We start from the raw sequence: 22,714 nt of genomic DNA, 5'->3' as shown, positions 1-22,714 counted from the left end.
AAATATATTATGAGTTGTTTTACAAAATTGTCCTCAATAAATGATATGGGAAAGATAAATGAAGGAAATGAAAAAGATAGAGTAATAAATAGTTAAGGATATAATAGGAAAAATAACATTAATTTTTCATTGGTATTGTAAAGCGACATACAATTTGGGACAAATATTTTTTCTAAAATGACATACAATTTGGGACGGAGGGAGTAGTACATAGAAGTTGTGGCACGATATTTGTGCTATGCATTAATCATTAGCTTAATCCTTATAACTAAAAATTATTGAATTTGTCTTGTTTTTTTTTTTTTGGAAAAATGGTATTGAATTTGTTTTTATTATTCTAGGGAAGGTATTGAATTTGTTAATGATTGGTATTATTGTTTTTAGATAAATTTGTTGGTTTTATATACCGATACAGCAGAGAAATATTAGAGAGGTAAAAGTTAGTTACATACTTTTCTTACAAAAAATTATGTCCCATAAGCTTAGCTCAGTTGGTAGGGACAAATGCATTTTATATGTAGGGGCTGGGGTTCGAACCCCAGACACCCCACTTTTCCACATTTAAAATGTGTGAGCTCCAGCCACTAGACTATCTGACCAAAAAAAATAAAAATTAAGTTCCCTAAAAAAACTAATTAAATTAAGTTAGAGTTAGTCTAATTGATTATATGCAAAATTATACAATTAGTCTTTTAACTTAATTTCATTTCAGATAACAATTTAATTTTTTTCCTTCTATTTAATCCTTTATGTTATAAATGTCAACATTTTTATGCAATTATTTTTTATATAAAAAAACAATTAAAAACCTACAAAATACATCAAATATCCAGAAAAGTCATCACAAAACTCATAATATCATAAAAAACGTAGAATTTCATCAAAACTTTATATTCTTTATTTTCTCTCCTGTCAATATTCATTACCAAGAAAATATTTATAAAAAACGCAGAAATCCCAAAAAAAAAATTAGATTTAGAAAAACAGAAAATATTCCCCCCTCAAAAAAAAAAAAAAAGAAGAAGGTATTTGTTAATTATCAATAACAAATAATTGAAATAACTTTTCTATAAAAAAGAAAAAGGTCAATTTTGCTAAGAATCATCGTGCTAACTTATGCTCTTATCTTCAAGATGCTTCCGCTAATTGCATGTGATTTTCATCATTTCAAACTTGCATTTATCATTTAGTAAAATATCTAACGAAGTAATTTTATTTATTTATTTTTAACAGAGTAGTATGTAACAAATGTTGAAAATGAAAATTCCTAAAATTATTTTTTGACATATAAGGTGTAATGTAATGTAACAAGAATATTTGAAACTACAGATTCTGTTCTTCCATGAATCATAAGACATAGATATTGTCTTCATGAATTGAATAAAAATGTCTATGCTCACAAAACAACACATCTTAACAAAAATGATGAAAATCACATGCAATTTTTCTACTTCCTTCTTCTCCTACAAACCCTTCTCTTCTTCTTCACTCTTATCCTTCAAACCCTCTCATACTTTCTCTCCATCATCTTCCATTAACAACCACACCCTTCCCTCTTTTTCCACTTCAGCCACCAATGGCAGCACGTGCACACTCACATGGGATCATGTTTTCCATGTTTCTCAATCTGAAGTTGGTGTAGAAGAACATGACCCTTGTTCTTATCTACAAGGTTACTTCCATAAAGTCCAACTTTGCAACCGTGGTTCTGTGAGTTCTTACCTTAATTACCTCTCTTTTGTGTCTGTGTTTGGTTCTGCATTGCAAATATTTGTTTTGACCGAATTGATTTGAATGTAAAGCTGTTTATGTTTGGATACGGATACGAAAAAAGTGATTTTTTTTATCAATTTTTGTTTGGATAATTTGAATCAAAATTGCTTTTGTGTGTGTATACGTGTAATAAATTTGAGAATTGATCACAGAAGCTAGAGATATTAGCTTTTAGCTAGAAACAATGAGTGCATGCTTGGTTTTGTGAGAATTGATTATGTTTGATATTCAAGAAAAAAAAGTGATTTTTATCAATTTCTGTTTGGATATATTGAACCAAAATTGGTTTTGTGTGTGTGTGTGTAATAGATTTGGGAATTAATTGAAATATTAGCTAGAAACAATTTATGTTATTTGTATCATTGATCCTAACAAACTTGAGTTTAGTGATGGACTGTGTTATTGAGTTTGGAATTGCTTTTAGGACAAACAGTCTGCTTTTTAGGATCGTTGATCGTAAAAAACTAGTCCCCTAGATGGAGAGGCTCACAGCTTAAGTACCACTTTGAGCTTTCATTCTATCGGCACTGACCTGATGCTGGTCATTTCCCTTTTAATGACTTCACTCATCTACCAGTAATCGGTGGTATACCTTAATTTAGCATATAAGTAGCTCTTTTCGTAATCCAACTCTCAACGAAAAGAATCAATTGTTATGACTTATGCCGGTATGGAGAGTCTAATCGAAAAGACTAGTCCATTATATAAGCGAGATTCGCGACAAATTGTTTCCAATACAGATGTTCAACCGAACAAAGGTCAAAAGATAGTTATCTTTTCTTTCAAACAGTAACTTCCACTCTGCCAAACATTTCAAAAGTTGTATTCTTTGATGCAATTGCAAACCAAATACAGACTCAGCCTGTTTTAGTTTTGCAGCTCAACAAAACTTGAGAGACAAGTTGTTTATAAGATTCATTTTATGAAATCATAATAATGCATAGTAGCTGTTTTGAAAAACGTTCAATTAGAATTCAATAGACTTGTTTAGTTTCCAGTGAGCACTAGGAAATCATCCAAACAGTCCATGAATACAAGCTTCAGCTTCTGTTGGTCATGGCCCCGCATAAAACAAAAATTCTTTCTAAAGTAGAAAAATCTTATCTTGCAAATGGTGCAAGTACTTCAGAAACAAACCAGGTCAAAGGTTGTTGAACCGTGTGAAGCATAACTTTGGTTAATGAAAAAAAACTCAACCAATATATCTGAAATATCAATTACCTTCCCCTGCTTCCGAAGGGGTTGTGCTTCTAATTCATCCAAGCTTTCAAGTTCTATTATGATTGAACAAATTTTTTAAGTAAACATAACTGTTGAATTGCTGTAAAATTACAAGTCTAAATCTCTAATTATATAGAAGAAACATCCTCATTATCAAAATACGCATATTTAATTTGAAAAGAAAATTAGGCAATAGTATGGATTCTAGTTTTTGGCCGGATCTGTGGTTAGATGGGGAACCTTTGGTGAAAAATTTAGTAGACTTTTTGATTTGTTGCTAAATAAAGACATTTCGGTGGCTGACATATTTGGTGAAACGACTGGTCCAAGGTAGGAAGTCGAGTTGGAGAAGGAGATTGTTTCAATTGGGAAGAAGACTTTGGTAGAAGTTTGTGATGGGGTGGTTTTAGGCAATGCAGTTCTAACTGACGAAAACAATAGGTGGGTTTGGGGAAGTGATAGCAACCTGAATTACTCATTCAAATAGTGTATTTTTTGTGTTGAGTCAGGATGGCAGTGGGGTGGTGGGTTGGGCTTCGGAAATTGGTTTTGTTTAGGGTGGTGCATGCTGCTATCTTTTAGCATGTTGGTCAACTCTTTCTTCACAAGTCTTGTTATTTTGCGGTTTGTTTATATCTTTGTTGCATGATCTTCCCCGGGTACGCCTTGTGCTTGGGTTGTTGATCTTAATAAAATTGTCTTTTCAAAAAAGAATTGTACCCTTAACATCATTCGCATTAACCATCATGAATCAAGTTTAGAATTAACCTCAACAATAGAAGCCATGACTTTAAGTATTTGAAAAATGCTCAATTTCATAAATGTAACTGTTTCTTTGTATTCTTACTTTTCACCAAGATATTTTTGGTATATATATACAAATTGAACTGTCAGAGAAGCCTGCGGGTGTAAAGTTAATTTTCCTCTTAAATAGATTGTCTTGTTGATTTCGAAATTGCTTGTAGGACAAACAATCGGAATTTCTTCCATTTGTCATTGAGGGCAATGTTGTTGGATTCATTCACAATAGGTAAAATTTACTCCATTTCTTCATTTTTCTTGTAAGATGCTCATGCATATCATGTTTTGTTATACATGACTTTGTGTTTGGTTAACCTTTGAAATTGTTCAGGTTTGTTGAGCATTTGAGAAGCTTTAACGACGTGTTCGTTTTTCCCAAAGATGGAGGCCCCTTTGGTCACTGTGTTTCATTGCATCCATTACTGAAGACAGCTGAGGAAAGAACCAGCTCACTTGGCTATGTAATCGAGCATTTGGGAGAGGAGCATATTCCAGGTATACGTAATGAGGTATTGGTTATGATAATAAGTTTTGACTATGTTAGATTCCATCATTCCATTCTATTGGATGCTTTTCTAATGCTTAACTACTACCTAACCTACATTTCTTGTCTATGTTTTACCAGCTATACCCTGTGAAATCCTCATTTGACAAACCCGTTTTCTTTTCATTAGAACGTGCTGCAGCTCCTTATTTTGGCATAAAGGTACAAGAAGGAATAAGCTGATACTTAATTACCAAACTAAATCTATAGTATGTACTGCGAACAATTGAAATCATATACTTGGCTGTTTTACCGTTATTTCTGTCCAAGTCTAGCGATGCTATCCAAGTTCAGACTGTTATTTCTACTCTCCAATGGCATTTCAACCGCAATGAATCCAATTACCTCTCATTACATGTCATCTAAAACATTTCATGTCAAATAAATTTCATCATGAAATTTTCAAATAAACCAGTCCAGTAATAATCCATTTTCAAATTGAAAATGAAAATCTAACTTCCATTTATTTTTTGTAATTGAATGTTGCAACTGCAATCTTACTGTTGAAATTATCTTGAAGATTATTTGATAACTGCACTCTATGCGTTTTACGACAGACTTTCTAATTGATAGTCTAGATTGTATCCTAAAGCTCTTGTTGGTTACAGTATGCCATCTTTAATCTCTTTTCTTCTCTTTGAAGAATAGGCTTATGGAGTCCATATGAATGGGTATGTTGAGATAGATGGGCAGAAGCACCTATGGATAGCGAAGAGAAGTCACACGAAATCCACATATCCTGGAATGCTTGATCATCTAGTTGCAGGAGGACTGGTTTGTAGTCTCATTTGTATCTGTTAGCATTATAAGTTCAAAATTCACCCTTGACATGTTAAACATTTCTTTCTAAGACTGTTTTGGAACTGAACCATGTTTACAATGTGCAACCATTGAAATGATGAAATTAATATCAGCGGATTGGAACAGCTTACTATTAAGTGTTTTCTTTAGGGTAGTATGTATTATCATCTCGAGTTTCTGAGTTAGTTGCTACTGTTGCAGCCGCATGGAATTGATTGTCAGGAAAATGTTGTAAAGGAATGTGAAGAGGAAGCAGGAATTCCTAGGTCCATCTCTATTAGGCAAGTTCACAACCGGCACACCTTCATCCTTCTCCTCCTTTAGTGCACAAAATTTGATTTTTCTTCTGAGATGAATGAGCTGACCTATGTAGCACCTACACTTTAGATTATAGACATGTCATGTGTCTGACACGCCACTGACACATGCGATTACATTCAACCATTTCAATTTTCTCAATTAACACCAGTGTCAGCGTGTCGGTGTCTGTGTCAGTAGATCATAGGAGCTAACTGAACTTCTTTTTGTGTCTATGCTCAACAAAAATCCAGTTAAATGTCTCTTCATTGGTGTTCTTGCAGAGCTAATGCTGTTGGTGCTGTTTCATATATGGACATCGACGGGGATAGATACAAAAGGGATGTTCTATTCTGCTATGATTTGAAACTTCCTGAAAGTTTTGTGCCAAAAAATGAAGGTGTGCCTTTTAAACTCATTCTCCAATTTTTCTGTCATTATGTTCTTGTGATGTCTTGATAACCCTTTGTAATAACTTGTTAAATAAAATGACAGATGGTGAAGTTGAAAGCTTCAAGTTAATCCCTGTTAAGCAAGTTGCAGAAATCATTCGCAAGACACAATTTTTCAAACCAAATTGTGCTATCGTGATCATTGACTTCCTGTTTCGACATGGGTATTTCTTTCTTTTTCCACATCATTTCATACATTTCTTACCCTATTTTGGGATCTATATGGTATTCGCTACTTATGAAATTTGTGTTTGAGCAGTGTGCTTCTCAGTGCTATTAAATTTAGAATTTAAACAAATCTCCGTTGTTCCACGATACACTATTTAGTATAAAATGTTGTCAAAGTGGCTATAACACTGTTGTGTAGCGGAATTTGAATAATCCTTTTTCCCACTATCTGCGATTGACAACACTGGTGCTACTGTACTTTTCTGGAAACTCATATTTCTTCGACAGTGTTCATTAATGAGATTGGAATTTCAAGGCTTTATGAAAACATATATTGTAATAGTACTTTATACAAAGTAACAGAAGTGAATTTCTTTTGCAAAGTGAAACCTTAATGATTATATGTTGTGATATTGCAGATACATAAGTCCTGAAAATTATGGATATTTGGATCTCCTAAGAAGCTTAAGAATAGGAGATTGCTCATGATGCTTTCACTATTCACTGAACCAAGCAATTCTTTTATGTTGAGTATCTTGGTTACTGTTATTCTTTCTTTACATTTATATATGCATGCAACTGGATTTTTTTTTTTTGGTTATGAGATTGTATTTATTCTTTCTTTATCTTTAACTAGTGTATTGAATTTCTCCACTATTGTCCTCATTAACTAGGATATTGCTCCTGCATACAGAAAGCATATTGACTATTCACTGAACCAAGCATTCCTATGTTGTTGAGTATCTTGGTTATGGTCTCAACTTTGTGGCAAGCTATATAATAAAATGGTTATTGAATATTATCTTTAATTCTTGGATTGTATTTTCCAGCATTGTTTTGGTTAGTTGGGATCTCATTGGAACATTATATATTTATGTTAAATAATCACTCCATGCAAAATCTGACATAGATTTCAAGAAATCAAATTTCTAGGAAGTATGTCGGTCAGAGTGTAGAAAAGTTGTCGTGATTTTGAGTAGACATGAAAAACTCGACATGCAATCAAATGGACACTTAGTGTGTGTTTGGTTTGAGAAATGATATTTGTACAATCATTTTTGTACAACTTTCTCTATCATACTCACATTATCTTCTTATTCTCCCTCTTTCTCTCTCAATTGTTTTTGACCAATGAAAAGAGAGCACAACAAGATTGTCCTAAAAGTTGTAGCAAAAAAGTTGTTCAAATATCATTACTCGTTTGGTTTACGTTTCCACCACACACACTCGTCTATCTCGATTTTTTATGTGATTTCTACGCACTACAAAGTGTAGCTTCCACTTAGTTGTGCTTTTCTTCTGTGATTTTAAGAAATATGAACGGAAAACCAAACACACTTGCTTAGAGTTAAATCATAAATTGCCTAAAAAAACAAGAAAGATAGATTATAGATTGATCATCTTTTGTTATCATGTATTTTTTATTTTTTACTTTTCAAAGGTAATCTATACTGATAAATTTGTTTTTTATTGTTTAATTAATTATATCAAAATGTCATAGTTCCTTTACAGATAATGGAGCAGGACCAGTTGGATATAATAGATAGGTTTTAACATATTAGAGGGGAAGATAAAATTGTCCTAACCAAATATTTATAGTGATCACTAGGATTGAACTATTAGCTTAAATTTGTCTTCCACAAAAAGATCATACCACTTAGCATTGCGTTAGGACATATACTACCGAGCAAGAGAGAGCCAATAAAATTAGACCCACATTGACCAAAAGATATAGGGTGCTTTTGTTTATAAACTTGAAAGTGTCTAAAATGCTTAGAAATGTGGTGAAGGGCCTGCATAAACGTATTATTGATAATGTGGTATTTCCTACGTTTCTTTTAGATTATTTACCCAGTTTTTTTTTATCTTAGTTTGTGCCTTTTATTTTTCATCTCGAAAAATGTTTTCTTAATTTTTATTTTTTTTATAAAAATAAAACGATATTCATTTATTTAAATTGATAGAATACATTAAATCAACATCGTTAAGAACATAAATGATTGAATAAACAATCAGACTCACGTCTAAATTAATAGTATATAACTGTAAATTGATAAAGTACATCAAATACAATCACATATTCAACATCACTAAAAATGTAAATAATGAATATTCAAGTTGATTAATCATAACAACGTCTTTGATTGTTTCTTATATAATTGTGTAAAATTTACATTGTGGACTCCACATCATTTATCGGACACTATAATGGATTATTGATAAACATGCATCCCGTCTCAAATAACGAAAAGTGGTTCTTCAATCTTATGGAAATAAAAGCGCCTGCCTTTTTTCTATTTTCTTTTTACTCACATTTCTCCTTTTAACTTTAGGGTCTTGCTAACTAGTGTCCTTAAGACAATAGTTAAGGAATCTACAAATAGAAATTTTGTTTTGAGAATATAAGATGTTATTTTTTATCAAGTAATGATTACACAACTTTTTCAAGAAAACTTACTTATTTTAGATGCTTAACCAATGCCCTTAGGGCACTAGTTAGCATTCTTCTTATTATCTTTGATTTTTGAGCAAATTGTACTCACCTCCCCTGAAGTTTTATTAAAAGACATTCACTTCCCCTCTAGTTTAGAAAAAACATTAACCTCCCTTAATTATATCATGATTGTGGCACTTTCCCCCTTGGACACTAACAGTGTTACTTTTATTCAAAGCACCAGAAAAATGTAGCAAAATGTGCGTGACATATAAAAAAAAACAAAAAAAGATCCAAAATAATTACGCATTAGAAGTCATTACATTCATTCATCTTCCTCGTCACACAGGTCAATCAGGTTGTCATCGACAGTCCCTGGGGAACCTGCTTTTGGCTGAGGACCAAAATAGCATGTCCTCTCACTCCTCTTCAGCCTCGACTGATTGCACACCAGCACCTTCAAATCTCCCTTTTTGACAGAACCATCACATGTGATTCCGTGCCATGTCATAGGCGATTTTTCTTTCTTCTTGGCATCACCCTCCTTGTTGTTCAACTCAATGTTTCCCTGATTCTGAGACATATCTACATAAACAAATTGGCGATCAAAACCTACATTATGTCGTAACAATTCTACAATAATTCATCAAAACTTAAATTAATCCTAAAAATTATACAATAACTAATCGTAACAATTCTAACACAAATTCATACGAACAAAATTTCATAACAAACCTAAACTAATCGTAACAATTCATCCATAAATATTTCCTAAAAATTCTATCTTAATTTCCTAACAATTCTACAATTCTAACAATCTAAACAATTCTAACAATATTATTTGAAATATCTATTAATCCTAAACCTAAATCTAAACAATTCTAACCTAAACCTAACAATTCTAACAACCTAAACTATCATAACATCATAAAATCAAAAATCTTCTATAATCGCAATTTAACAAAAAAAAACCTAACAAATCAATCACAAAATAGCAATGTAATAGGATGATAACAACTTACTTGATTTTGTGAGCGTAATTGACGTTGAATCCACAACAATTTGGAAAAATGGCACCTCTTGAACTTCAATCCGCAACAATGGAGTTTTGGAAACTCCTATACTTTTTTGTTCATATAACTGAACGCAACGACAGTTAACTACCGCTGATACCAGCGGTAGTTAACTGCAGCCGATTGTCCCAACGGTAGTTAACTACCGCTGATGGCTTTTGGGTAATTTTCTTATGTCATTGTGAAGTTATGAATGTTAGAAAAACAATTTTCCTCTCTTTTACAAACTTAAGAGATACCACTTCTAACCATCACTAAACTTAAGGGATTGATTTTCCTCAATTGACAATAAGCCCAAATCTCACAACTAGGGTGTTGTTCATTTATTCAGCTTTCAAAGGTAAGAGTTTGCGCTTTTTTGAAAAGAGAAACATTGATTTATGAACGATATGAGAGTATGGGTGTGTTTGGTTTGCAAAAGTACAAGATAGAACAGTACAACACAAGGCAGAACAGCACAGGACAAATTTTTTATGGCATTGAGTAATTTGTTGTTTTATACGATTTTTGGGGGACAAAATGCTATTTTGATATTTTAGACAACTTGTACGTGGGACAAAAAGTTGTGTTGTGGATTGGTGAGGGACAAAAATATGAGTTTTTGTCCTGTCCCTTGCCTCCAGTTTGTCCTGTACCTAAAACAGTTTTACAAATCAAACACTGGACAACTAGAGTCCCTTACTTTCATTTTATATCTCTCTTTTTGAAGGTCAGCCTAGCATGTCTAAAAGACTAAAATAAATTTTATAGTAAGACTTTTAAGACATAAACTTATTAAAAAAAGGGTTAACATGTTTTTTATTTCTATAAATATTCAGAATTTTGTTTACTCTCTATAACATTTTTCTTTAGCATTTTTAGACATCGAAAAATGCTATCGAAAAGTTTTACAGGACCTAAAAATGTTTATCAAAATTTTTTACATGACCTAAAAATGCTGATGGAAAATTTTACAGAGACTAAATAGTGCGATTTTATTTTATATGGACTAAACCAAAATTCTGAATATTTATAGTGACAAAAAATATCAGATTAAATTACACTCCCTTCCCCTCAAAGATGCTTGAATTACACTCCCCCCCCCCCCCCCACATGTTAAAATATAGGGTTAATAGTGCTTTTCACCCCTGTAATATAGGTCATTTCCGGTTTTCGCCCCTATAAAATTTTCGGTTTAATTTGCATCCTCGCATATCTGGACTTGACTTTTTTTTTAAAAAAAAAATTATTTTTAATTGTCTACATCAGATTTTATCTTTTAAAATATCTATATATTAATTTTCAAAAATAAAAAAAATCCAAAAAATCAGAAAAAACGATAAGATTTTTTTGAAATTTTCGGTTTTTTTTTCGAAATTCAAATATGAGAAAAATCAGAAAAAATATTCGGTTTTTTTTCGAAATTAATTTTTTTTAAAGATTCTGGAATTTAATTTTCAAAATAAAAAAAGTTAAAATTAGAAAAAACAAATTCAAATTTTTTTTTAAAAATTCAGATATTTTTTTCAAAAAAAAAAAGTTTTAAAATTTTTTCTACAAAAAAAAAATCTGGATACAACTTTTTATTAAAATTTAGAAAAAATTCACATTTTTTTTTCGAAAATTTTATTCCAGATTTTTATAAAATCATTTTCTATTTTAAACAAAAAATATAAAATTTGGAAAATATTTTTCATAATAAAATAACCATGCTTTATCGTATTTAGTAATTTTTAACATATTTTAACTTTATTTTGGGTTGTTTCATATTTTATAATAGGGTTTAAAACTACATGTTAATGAAATTGTGAATAAAAAATAACGAAAAAATATGTATTAATTTATTATATTAAAATAGACCCACAATACTATTTTTTTCTAAGTGTGTTAGATTATTTTTTTTTTTGTTAGATTATAGAAATAAAAAAAATATTGTGGGATTTAACATAAGAGGGGAGGGAAATGTAATTCAAGCTTCTCTTAGGGGAGGGGAGTGAAATTTTTTCTAATTATATTTCGAATAAGAGGGAAGGGAAGTGTATATTTTAACATAAGAGGGAGGGGAGTGTAATTCAAACATATTTTAGGGGAAAAGTGAAAAGTATATAACAACAAGTAAATCTTCCATGCATAAAACAACAAGTATATAACATCATAACAAATTCACATGAATTAAGACTTTTAATATAAACAAAGTGAAAAGTGAAACCTTAATGATTTCTCAGAAGTGGATTTCTTTCGCACTTGTAGGGTGCAAAGTTGTGAAGCCCCGATACTTTAAAATGAATGACGTACCGTATCCCCTGCGTATCCTGCACTGATACCTGTTCGATATTTCCCGATACGTATCAGGAGAGTATCCAAATATTAAATTTTATTTTTTAAGAAAATAATTTTCCGATACGTCCCGATACGCACGGATACTTGTGTTTTTTTTTTTATATTATTTTGATTTCTGTGTTTTTTTTTGTAAAACATAAGAATAAAAATATTATATTACTATAATATATATACATTTCCTTTATCTTTCTTTGGTGCCAGTACGACACACACCATACCACAGAAACAATTTCATCTTCCCCTTTTTAAAAAATTAGGGTTTCAACTTTTTTTTCCAAAATAGTCGCCTTCCACTTTGGATATAGTGCTTCTTTTTTGGATCAATATAGTATAGCATTAACAATGTTCCTTTTGGATAAAGTATAACATTTATATAACACTGATGGTGCTCTTTTTGGTATATTTTGCGTATGTAATTGACTAATCACCACTCTCTTAATCGTCAATATTATTTATATTTATGTTAATGTGCTACGAGTCTAGTTTCTTATGTTTGTTAATATATTTGCATATTAAAAAAATGTTATAATTATATTATACATTTAATTATATAATTTTTTTTATTAACGTATTCCAGCCGTATCGTATCTTGATTTTTGAAATTTTCCGATATCAACGTATCGGTGTAGTATCGTATCTCGTATCCAGGCTTCACTGGTGCAAAGTGAAACCTTAATGATTAAAAGTTGTTAAATTGCAGATAAGTCCTGAAAATCATGGATACTTGGATCCCCTAAGAAGCTTGAGAATAGAAAAATGCTCATGATACAAAGAGCATAGTACATAATTGACAAGCTGCTTCATTCTCATAAACCACAGTGACTTGATTAATCATAACAACGTCTTTGATTGTTTCTTATACAATTGCGCATTACATCACTGTCAGACCAAGAGAAAGCAGAAGTACACTAATCGTTGTCACCAGTAATAAAGTATGTTCGATGTAATTTCAAAGATTTCTATGTCAACATTTTACACAATTCAGACTGTCCTAACAAAATAGGCACACGTATACACGCAAAACTTGTCATAAACTGATTACCAGTAAAATCTCTAAAACACTTTTTTGGTACAACATCTCTAAAACACCGATTGCCAACTCAAAATGAATAATCCTTCAAATCAGATTTTGATTCAAACAATTCCATATCCGCCGTGCACTCTTCTTCAGATAGTGGAGGAAGTTGCCTTGTTTTACGCTTCATATTGTGCTTGTGCCACTCACTCTTGTGGTGTTCCCTGTACAACTTAGCATCTTCAAAACAAGCATCACATGTGTTGCACTTATTTTGCTTTGGTTGTTGTCCCTCATTAGGCTTAGGTCCAGACGAAATTGTTTGCTTTTGAAGTTTATCATTCAGCTCAAGCACAGATTCAGGAGTTCTTTGAGGCAATGGTGCAGGCATGTCCTCATGATCATTGTAATCCACATGAGTATCCCCATCCACATAAAGAGAGTGGGCAAGAACTTCAAATCTTCCATGCATCTTATTCATAACAAAGTCATGACAATCCTTATACAGACCAGGCTCCAATTCAAAAACCTGCAACCCAATTAGAAATCATATCAATCAATTATCCTCAAAATTTTTGCAGAATCAAGATTAAGATTAACCATATACGTAAATGCAGATATACCAGACACAACTTAAGGAAAGGATTATGATTAATAACAGGGGCTAACAGTAATAATATTTGAAATGGAAGAATCATGGGACATTTATAGACATGGACTTTCCATTAGTTTTTTTATGGGTTATTTTGTTGAGATGAGGGGTGAAACCAGAAAAGAAGTCCATAAATGAATCTGAATTCTTCACAGGTTAGTTAGTACTTTTCTTTGACAAGCAGATTGAATGTGGCCACAACTTACAGAAATTGCATGTCAGTATCAGAAATTTCTGATCAGCTAACAGCAGTAAAAGGGTATTTGGTTATGTTATCACTATTTTTTTTCTCTTCATTTTAAACAGCAGAATTTATTTATAATAACTCGGTTCCAAGTACAAGGCATACCCTGGAACAAGGCAACAAACCTACAAAATCTGCATAAGCAGAGCCAACTAAAACAAGCAAACCAGGCACAAACCAGAGCTAACAAAGCCTGCCATGCCAACAAAAAACAAAAACAAGTAACAACAGCCCGTAAACGGGTCCCCGCAGATTGGTTGCTCCTTGGGCCGGATACCGAGTTTTCAAAACAAACAAAAAAGCAACAATAGCCCAAAAAAAACTACTGCACGTGATCAAATTCTACCCAAATACTTGCCTAAAAAGGACAAGAAACAATCCTGAGAAACCAGATAAAATGCGCCTCTCAAACTTGGATAAAATAACCAGATAAAACGTGATAAAAGGAAGTTACTAACTAACACCCTAACTCTGGAATTATCACAAATGTCCAAAAGATGGCCCTTTTTGATGTGTTGGATAAAATGTAGTAAAAGGAAGTTACCGACTATTAACATATTACTGTAATTATCACAGATGTTCAAAACATGATCTGTTTTTGTGTTGGATAAAATGAGATAAAAATAAGTAACTCACTAAATCATCAACTATGTAGCCGGCTCCACTTAGTGGGATAAAGCTTGGTTGTTATTGTATTAAATCATCAACTATAACAATGCTTCTAGAACAGAAAACCCAGTGTTACAGAGAATAAAATGGAACCATGAAAAAACTGAGCAACACAGAACTTACAACAGATAGCTGAGCAGCTGTCCCTTCTTTAGAAATAACGGTTGCCTTCCACTCGCTCAGCTTTTCCAAAAGGATGGGTACTTCCTCTTCAGGGGCAGCAGCGCGTACCCTCAATGGACACCGTTTTATAGGGTAGTGCTTCTGAAGCTCCTGAATCAACTCCAGAGCCTGTAATACAACTTTCATAATAATCAATTTGTCATAACGGTTACATGAGACAATCATTATATAGAATTATTTAGAATGCCAGGACAAGATACCTGCTTCTTGGAGGTGCTGTTTGGATCAACAGCAAAATGGATATCCCTCATGAGGCGTTCAATCATGCTGATAGTGTAAGGGCGCTTAGTCTCAGGATTAAAAGTCTTGTGCATTACAATGGTGGCAATGTCCCTGAACTGACTAGACAGCATTGACTCCCTCTCTTTACCAGCAACCTGAAGTTCCCCCTTCTTCAAAATCTGCAACAGAAAAACATTTCATAAAATTCACACATGTCTTCAACTAACAGTTAAATGACTAATGATTACGCATAAACCGGGTTTGAATTAGTTTCTAACTTCAAAAAACATTTCAATTAAAAAGGTATGCTTGTGACTTGGGTAAATAACTCAATTAAACACTTATATATAAGCTACTTCTATAATCAAGTCCATATGGTTAAACTGTTCTCATAGAAGTTATAAGTTGTTTTCAGAAGCTACTCTGAAAAGCTTACTGAAAACAACTTCAGAATATATCATAAGTTACAGTCACACAAGTGCTTATATTACTATCAGATAAACCCAAATAAGTTGGAAATATTCTCTCCCATACACACTCACTTAGGATACATTTGGATAAAAAAATTAATTAAGTGCTTATTGATTAAACGTTTATCACACACGCATATGTATAAGCTACAAGTAATGCTATAATCAAAGAGAAATTGTGATTAAACTACTTTCATGTAAGTTGTATGCGGTGTTCATAAGCTGTTCTAAATAACCTATTACAAAAAAGTTGAAAAAAGCTTATGGACAATATCATAAGCTATTTTTTAACAGTTTCATTTAAACACTTTGACGGTGCTTATTCAAATAATTGTTCATAAGCCAACCCAAATGCAGCCTGAGTGCTTAAGGTTCTTACAGAGAAGTCAAATGAGAGAAACAGAAACTAGGGCCTTGAATAAATTTTTTTTTTCAAACAAAAATTAATCACAATTTTTTTTTCTTTTTTGATGAATAAAAAGGGGCTAAGACCCCAAAATAGAAACTAGAAACCTCTCAGAAAGAGAGTACTATCACAATCAACTAGGAAGGCTAAGTAGGGTAATGGAATCAGGGGAAATATCATAAACTCTCAAAATAATAAGGTTGAGCTAAACCAATCTTCGCCAATGCATCCACATGGGAGAACTTTACAATTGGGACTTAAGTCGCGGTCTTTTTGATATCATAAACCTACCCATGGCACGGATCTGTAGCAGGGCATCCTTACTGAATAAGGTTGATCGCAGGCAGCTAATGAACTAGACTTTGTCCAATAGTTGGAAAGGCCATGACGTGGTATTGCTAACTGAATACCTTGAATTATAGGCCATAACTCAGCCATTTTTGGCATGACTTCTGTAAATAACTCATTTCCTGAGCTTATGGACATATGATAACTTGATAAACACTTTTTATAGTCTCTCTCAAACACTCTTGATAAATGCATACCTCAGTAGATAAATCCAAATACTTATCATACACAGTGGCGGATCTACCTATATAGACCCATGGGAGCCAATGGTATCCCCCAGGTTTTCTATATATGCTATATCAGGCGTATTATATCTATTAGTTTTCGTCTGTTGCAGTGGAAATGTGTTTTAACAATTTGCCAGAGGTCACGAGTTCGACACTTCTGCCATTTTTTTTTTTTTTACATATTTCTCCTGTATTTTTACATATTTTATTAAAAAGAAAACATGTTTGCCGGGATTAGAACGCGCACCCCTTGCTGCTTTCAAACAAAATAAACCACAGGCCAGTTAATAATTTTTACTACTTCCTGAAACCGTTTAATATATATTCCATAGAAGTTTGGCACCCTAACAAGTAACAAGTTTACTCAGGATCCACCACTGATCATACGCCAACCCAAATTAAGCTTGAGTGCTTAAGAAGTGTTTACAGAGAAGTTAAAGGAGAGAAACATCAACACTAATTTCCATTTCAAGCATACTTTCTTTAAAAAAAAAGGCAACAATAATATGCATAATTTTTTTTTAATAATTCATTTCCGAACACCTAAGCTTATTAAAAAGTCTGTATAACTCTTAGCACTAAGAGTTCTAATCGAAGGCGTGTCCAATGTCAGTGTTTCATAGCTATAAAACAACCAACATTGAATTGATCAAGTAAGTAGGAATAACCAACCTCTAAGCATAAATTATGTAAATAATTCATCTCCAAACCAACCTTTAAGCATAAATTATGTAAATAACCACAAACTTCGGATCGAATGCGTGTAAGGTACACATGCCAGTGCCCAAGACAGACACAACACTTACGCATGTGATTACATTCCATTAGGTCATTTTCTTAAATTATTAAAACTAACTTTCCACTTCAAGCAAACTCTATCTAAAAAAACTCACAACAATTTTCCTAATTTATGTAATAATTTATTTCCTAACACCAAAGCTTATTAAAAAGTCAATATAATAACACTATAAAACCTTATAGCACCGACACTTCTGATCTAAGACATGTCTGGTGTCCTACACGTGTTAATGTCCGACACAGACACACACATACACATGTGATTACATTCAATTAAGTGATTTTCTTAAACTATCACTGGTATCAACATATCAATGCAACGTTTTGGTTTCTGTGTCTGTGTCAATGTTTCGTAGCTATAAAAAGACATAGCTATAAAAAGAAAGTTTAACTTTATAAAACTTTGCAACACCAACACTTCTGATCGAAAAGGTGGTCAGGTATTTTACACGTGTCAATGTCCACAACACCGACATATATAATTACATTCAATCGTTATTTTCTTAAATTATTATGAGTATCGACGTGTTAGTGTCTATTTCAGTACTTCAAAGCTACAAAACAACTAACATCGAATTCATTAAGCATTTCGAGTAACAAACCTCTAAGCAAATACTGGAATGATCATCAGTACCAAACGCAGCATTCAAATCCTTAGACTTAGCAAGAACACCTTTCGAAACATTCGTATAAACCGTATGTGACTGCAACACTTCATCAATATCCTTTTCACTACAAAATCACCGATTAATCCATCAATTAACTCAATTAAACACATAATAATCACACAAAATTAGGGTTTCAAGATTACGTACACGCCGGAACGCCATGAAAGAACAGTGTTAGGGTAACAAGCGATTTCGAAACGCATGCCGTGTTTCTTCAGACGAACAACTGCTACGTTTGTTAATCGCTTTTGACCTATTGGTTGAACCAACGAACGAGACATTGTAGTAGAATTTGAATGAAATAATCGATTATTTTGATAATCGCTTTTTTATTGAGCTCTTTGTTTCGGTTGAGAAAGATGAAATGAAATGAAATTGGAGATTCTGGAAGCTTCGTAGATAGGTTTAAGCGCGCAACTTTTATCACGAACCGACCCGATTTTCGCAATCGATCCGACCAGATTTCCAATTTAATTCGGGTCTTGATTTTTGAAAGGATCAATTCAGAGAAAATTGCTCTTGAACAGATACTCTCTTCGGTCATTATTATAAGCAAAAATTGACTTTTTAGATTCATTCAATAAATAATATATGTGATCTTGTCACGCACTTTGAAATCACGTTTTTACCTCAGTAGTAGTTAATTATTGTTGCATTCTGGTCTTATACCATAATATAAACAGCAACTCCCACTTATTCAATTGTTCTAAAATCCATTAAAGATGAATTAGTTAAGTTATTGAACTAATGATATTTCAAGGTCTTAGTAATGACATATCATAATTAATTGTCGCTTGGAACATATGTTGAGGTAAGAATAGACAATACTGTCCTTATGGAGCCTATGATCCGGTATATTTAAAGTTCAATCTGACTTAGGTCATTTAGTAAATAGGTTAGACTTAAATTTTTTGAAAAACTCATTAATTTGAATAGGTTAAACTAAGGCTTGTAGAAAAGTCATCTGGGTCTGCCTTTTATTGGTATGTCCGGCCTATTCCCACCGTTAAACATGTAATGTGAATTTTTACAAATAAAAAAAAAATATATATAAAATTTGTAACAGAAAATTAGGAGGACCAAAGTTTGAAGAAATATTTTAGAGGTACTTAAAAATAAACTTAAAAGTATGATATGTATGTTTGTTTAAACTTTACAAAGCAATTTTATTTTAGTATTAAGATGATTCACCCAAAACCTTTCTCAAGCACTCAAACATATGACTTAAGACATCGTTCAAAGATCACATACACAACACAATATCAACGTAAAAAGGTTCCTTTTATGGAATAAAAAGGAAAGATTCATCAAGCGTGTGTAATCACCCTTCAAACCATCTAACAATAAAATCTTAAACAAATCAAAATCAATTAGTTAAACATAGTAAATTAAAACTTTGATGTTACTATTAAAGAGTCTTATATCGAACAAAATATTGATTGAATATGTATTTATAAATGGAGGCAAACATCAAACAAAATATAACTTAAACATGTGTATAAGTGGAGGTATTCTTCATCTCACAAACTAGTATTGTAGGGTTGATGAGTTAAGTCCAACCACGATTTCTTTGAGTCATATATCATAGCACCGTCTCCAAATCTCAAACATAAAGTATTTCGCATACAAGTCCATCAAATAGTATTATAAAAGAGCAACATTGGTTATGACCTTTAAAAAAACAACATAAATTTTTATGAGAAAATTTAACATCATTGCATGTGAATATGTGATCATTGTGCTCTAATAGAGGCAAAACTGCAAGCAGAAAGAAGATACACCCAAAAAAAAAAAACACGTGAAAGAAGAAGACCTCTCATTATTTTTTTAAGAGTAATGCTAGCAACACTATCTCTATTATTCACTTTTTTATTGGCTTAAATCATTGTGGGTCTACACTTTGAAAATTGAACTCCCACAAAATGGTGGGACATATATTGATTTCATCCAATAAATAAGTGAGTGGTGGAAAGAGTGTTGAAAAGAGAGTGTTGTTAGCATTTCTCTTTTTTTAAATTAATTTATCTTTTCTTCTTATTTTACAATTTAGATTTTTATGTTTATTTTATTAGTTGTAAATTTTTCTTTTTTTAAGGGAGTTGTAAATATTTGTTGGTTGTGTCTAAAGATGGAGTGTTGAATTTGGACTTAATTTATTTACCTTTTTAACTTTCAAAATGATTTATTTTGAATTTTTTTTTTTTATTAATGTTGGTCAACAAAATATAATTTGGGAAGAAATAATTAAAAAAATTGAGTCAAAAAAGGTAAAACTTTCATTCTTATAACTCACTGATGGAATATGCAAAGTTGGTAAATACATGTTTCTATCTTTTTTCCCACCGTAAATATGGATGTGGTGAATTCCATTTCAAATAGATTTTATTTCATGTATTTCAATTTTTATTTTTTTTGAATGATGTATTTCAATGCTGTGAGGTTTTAAGTTACATTGTGAAAATCTGAGGATCTGAGTTCTATAAATGAATATTTTCTTCTTCTTGATTTAACTCCTATTTAATGTTTTTCTATCAAACCTTTATCTTTTTAAATATTTTTTCCGTCTATTTTTCCTCTTTAGATCGATTGTTTCAATTACTTGATCAAAAATCATAGGAAAATAAGAGGTGGTGGAACATATTACATAGCAGTTGATGACAACAAAAAATTGGAGCAATACTGGACTGATATGTTTTCAAACCATCTTGAAAGAAAAAAAAATCAAGTTTGATTATTCACAATCCTTGTATATAATAATTCACTTTGCCACATAATTTCCTGTTGCAACCAAAAAATCATACTAATATGGAGAATTGGCAAAACAAGGTAAATTAATTTTTATAGTAAAAACAAATGGAGAATTATGGTATAAATTTCACGTGAATCGTGATGATTCATACTCTCACTGTCGCATGAAGGCTAATAAGCTAGGGTTACTAAATAAATGTTAAGGTTGAAACATATGATGATGTATGTGACTTCAACAGTTATCCAAATTTTCTTAAACCTCTCAGCATTGAAATACGTGACACAAAATCTAAAAATCTAGAAGAAATGAATATTTCTGTAATGCCTTGCAAATTACTATCAAAATTGTCATTTAATGTTGTTGAAATTCAAAATAGATAGTGAAAGCATGTTGTAGTTGCATTCAATACAAATAATGGATTGTACGTCATTTTTTAAACTCTATGTTAGTTAATTGATAAAAAAACATGCATCACCGTCTCAAATAACCAAAAACAGTTATGTCAATTTAAAAGGATAAAAACACCTGTCTTTATTTTCTTTTTTCTTTCTATCTTTCTTTTTGGTCACACTTCTTCTTCAACTTTATTTTCTCCGCATTTTAGTCACACTTCTCTTTCTTTTACACAGTTAAAGGTACAATTTCTGACCAACACTAAATTCAAGAAATTAATTTCTCTCGGTTGAAAATAAAACCAAATTTCATACTTGAGTTTGTACCTCTTCATAAAGAACAAGATCGATATTTGGGCGAAGCAACCTAAGCCTAGATCTCTAGGCGTCAAATTTTGGGCCAGAAAATTAGTCAAAAGAAGAAATTATTTTATTGACTATCAAAAAGAGAAAAAGAGAAAATGTTTTAATGTTTGTGCATCTAGACTTAAATGTGGTCAAAACTTTCAGTCAAAAACTTTGTGTAAAAATAAGAAATTGGTCAAAGCTACATAATAATAAAAATTAAAATCTTAAATCCCTTAAAAAAATACTAATTAAAATCTTATATATTTAATTGTATTTTTTTAGAGATCGACTTAAATATTTAATTGTCATTTTCTTTTGTATAAACATTTACAAATTAAATAGACTTAAAGACGTGTCAACCGATTCACATGGAGGAGGTGGCTATGTTGTTTGATAAAGAGCTGCGTGGAGTGATTGAGGACAATGTGGTTGGTGGAAGTCCTTTCTTTGGGGACCTTCAATGGAGGTTGGCTTCTTTACCTATTAGGTTTAGAGGGTTGGGTTTGTACTCAGCAGTAGAGGCTTCCTCATATGCTTTGTGGCTTTTAGGGCACATTCTTGGGTGCCACAAGATCATATTTTGAGAGATAGTGTGATATGTGGCATGAACTCGGATTTTGATAATGCTTTGGATGGTCTTCATGGTACGATTCCAGATTTGACGTTAGCAATTTTACTTGCGAAGACAACGTCCCTCCTAAAGCACAACATGTTTTGGCGAGTGCTCTTTTTAGGTAAAGTGTTCAAGATATGGAAGTTAAGTTTGACATGACCACAAGACAGAAGACAATTATAGGATGTTTGCAAGTAGGACATGCTCATGATTTTCTTCTTGTTATCTCGATTGATGGTTAGTTCAGCAAATGTTACCAATGGAGTGCCATACAATCTTTATATATCGCCTTATGATTCCAATATTTCCTATTGATCAGGTGTGCCCTATTTGTCGTAAGGTGTGTCTGGATACTTTTGGGGAGCATTCCTTTCATTATAAGGAGCAATTCCTTTTATAAATTAAATCTGAGAAGAAATGATTATTTCTGTAAAGCCTTGAAACTTATCAAAATTGTCATTTGATGTTGTTGAAATTCAAAATAGATAGTGATAGCATGAAAAGTTCTTTATAGTTGCATTCAATTCACATAGTGGACTGCACGTTATTTTTTAAACTCTATGTTAGTTGATTGATAAAAAAACATGCATCACCGTCTCAAATAACGAAAAACAGTTATATCAATTTAAAAAGGATAAAAACACCTGTCTTTTTTTCTATCTTTCTTTTTGGTCACACTTCTTATTCAACTTTAGTTTCTCCACATTTTAGTCACGCTTCTCTTTCTTTTACACACTTAAAGGTACAATTTCTAACCAACACTAAATTCAAGAAATTAATTTCTCTCGGTTGAAAATAAAACCAAATTTCATACTTGAGTTTGTACC

The 22,714-nt window shown here is 32.0% G+C and overlaps 2 protein-coding genes across 3 annotated transcripts; one reads left to right on the top strand and one right to left on the bottom strand.

The window, feature by feature from the left end:
* The first annotated feature begins 1,307 nt into the window (after positions 1-1,307).
* Positions 1,308-6,859, top strand: LOC11442379 (nudix hydrolase 20, chloroplastic). Of its 2 annotated transcripts, XM_039826885.1 has the most exons (10): positions 1,308-1,710; positions 3,960-4,024; positions 4,127-4,304; positions 4,421-4,501; positions 4,988-5,113; positions 5,342-5,421; positions 5,722-5,837; positions 5,933-6,053; positions 6,477-6,560; positions 6,763-6,782. In XM_039826885.1, exons 1-9 carry the CDS (start codon positions 1,387-1,389, stop codon positions 6,544-6,546), a joined length of 1,161 nt encoding a protein of 386 aa, XP_039682819.1. In that variant the 5' UTR covers positions 1,308-1,386; the 3' UTR covers positions 6,547-6,560; positions 6,763-6,782. The 2 variants fall into 2 exon arrangements, with proteins under 2 accessions (XP_039682819.1, XP_003620535.2); XM_003620487.4 differs by having other exon boundaries at positions 6,477-6,859.
* Positions 6,860-12,682: 5,823 nt separating this feature from the next.
* Positions 12,683-18,257, bottom strand: LOC25496888 (ribosome maturation protein SBDS). The gene is made up of 5 exons (XM_013597597.3): positions 17,933-18,257; positions 17,720-17,849; positions 14,847-15,047; positions 14,587-14,754; positions 12,683-13,427 (listed from the first exon to the last, which is right to left on the bottom strand). The coding sequence occupies exons 1-5, from the start codon at positions 18,064-18,066 to the stop codon at positions 12,984-12,986; spliced, it is 1,077 nt and encodes a 358-aa protein (XP_013453051.1). The 5' UTR covers positions 18,067-18,257; the 3' UTR covers positions 12,683-12,983.
* Between the last annotated feature and the right edge of the window lie 4,457 nt (positions 18,258-22,714).

This window comes from Medicago truncatula, chromosome 6, assembly GCF_003473485.1.
Source record: "Medicago truncatula cultivar Jemalong A17 chromosome 6, MtrunA17r5.0-ANR, whole genome shotgun sequence".
NCBI classification, from domain to species: Eukaryota; Viridiplantae; Streptophyta; class Magnoliopsida; order Fabales; family Fabaceae; genus Medicago; species Medicago truncatula.
Note: the sequence above shows the minus strand (reverse complement) of the source record. Positions and strands in the feature narration are given on the sequence as shown.

What these genes read in the sequence shown, in the direction of transcription:
- LOC11442379 (XM_003620487.4), top strand. Translation starts at nt 1,387, where the DNA reads ATGTCTATGCTCACAAAACAACACATCTTAACAAAAATGATGAAAATC. An exon ending in GTTGGATTCATTCACAATAG is followed by an intron (nt 4,025 to 4,126) that starts GTAAAATTTACT and finishes GAAATTGTTCAG; the next exon opens with GTTTGTTGAGCATTTGAGAA. An exon ending in TTCCAGGTATACGTAATGAG is followed by an intron (nt 4,305 to 4,420) that starts GTATTGGTTATG and finishes ATGTTTTACCAG; the next exon opens with CTATACCCTGTGAAATCCTC.
- LOC25496888 (XM_013597597.3), bottom strand. Translation starts at nt 18,066, where the DNA reads ATGTCTCGTTCGTTGGTTCAACCAATAGGTCAAAAGCGATTAACAAAC. An exon ending in ATTCCAGTATTTGCTTAGAG is followed by an intron (nt 15,048 to 17,719) that starts GTTTGTTACTCG and finishes TTTCTGTTGCAG; the next exon opens with ATTTTGAAGAAGGGGGAACT. An exon ending in ACAGCACCTCCAAGAAGCAG is followed by an intron (nt 14,755 to 14,846) that starts GTATCTTGTCCT and finishes GTTGTATTACAG; the next exon opens with GCTCTGGAGTTGATTCAGGA.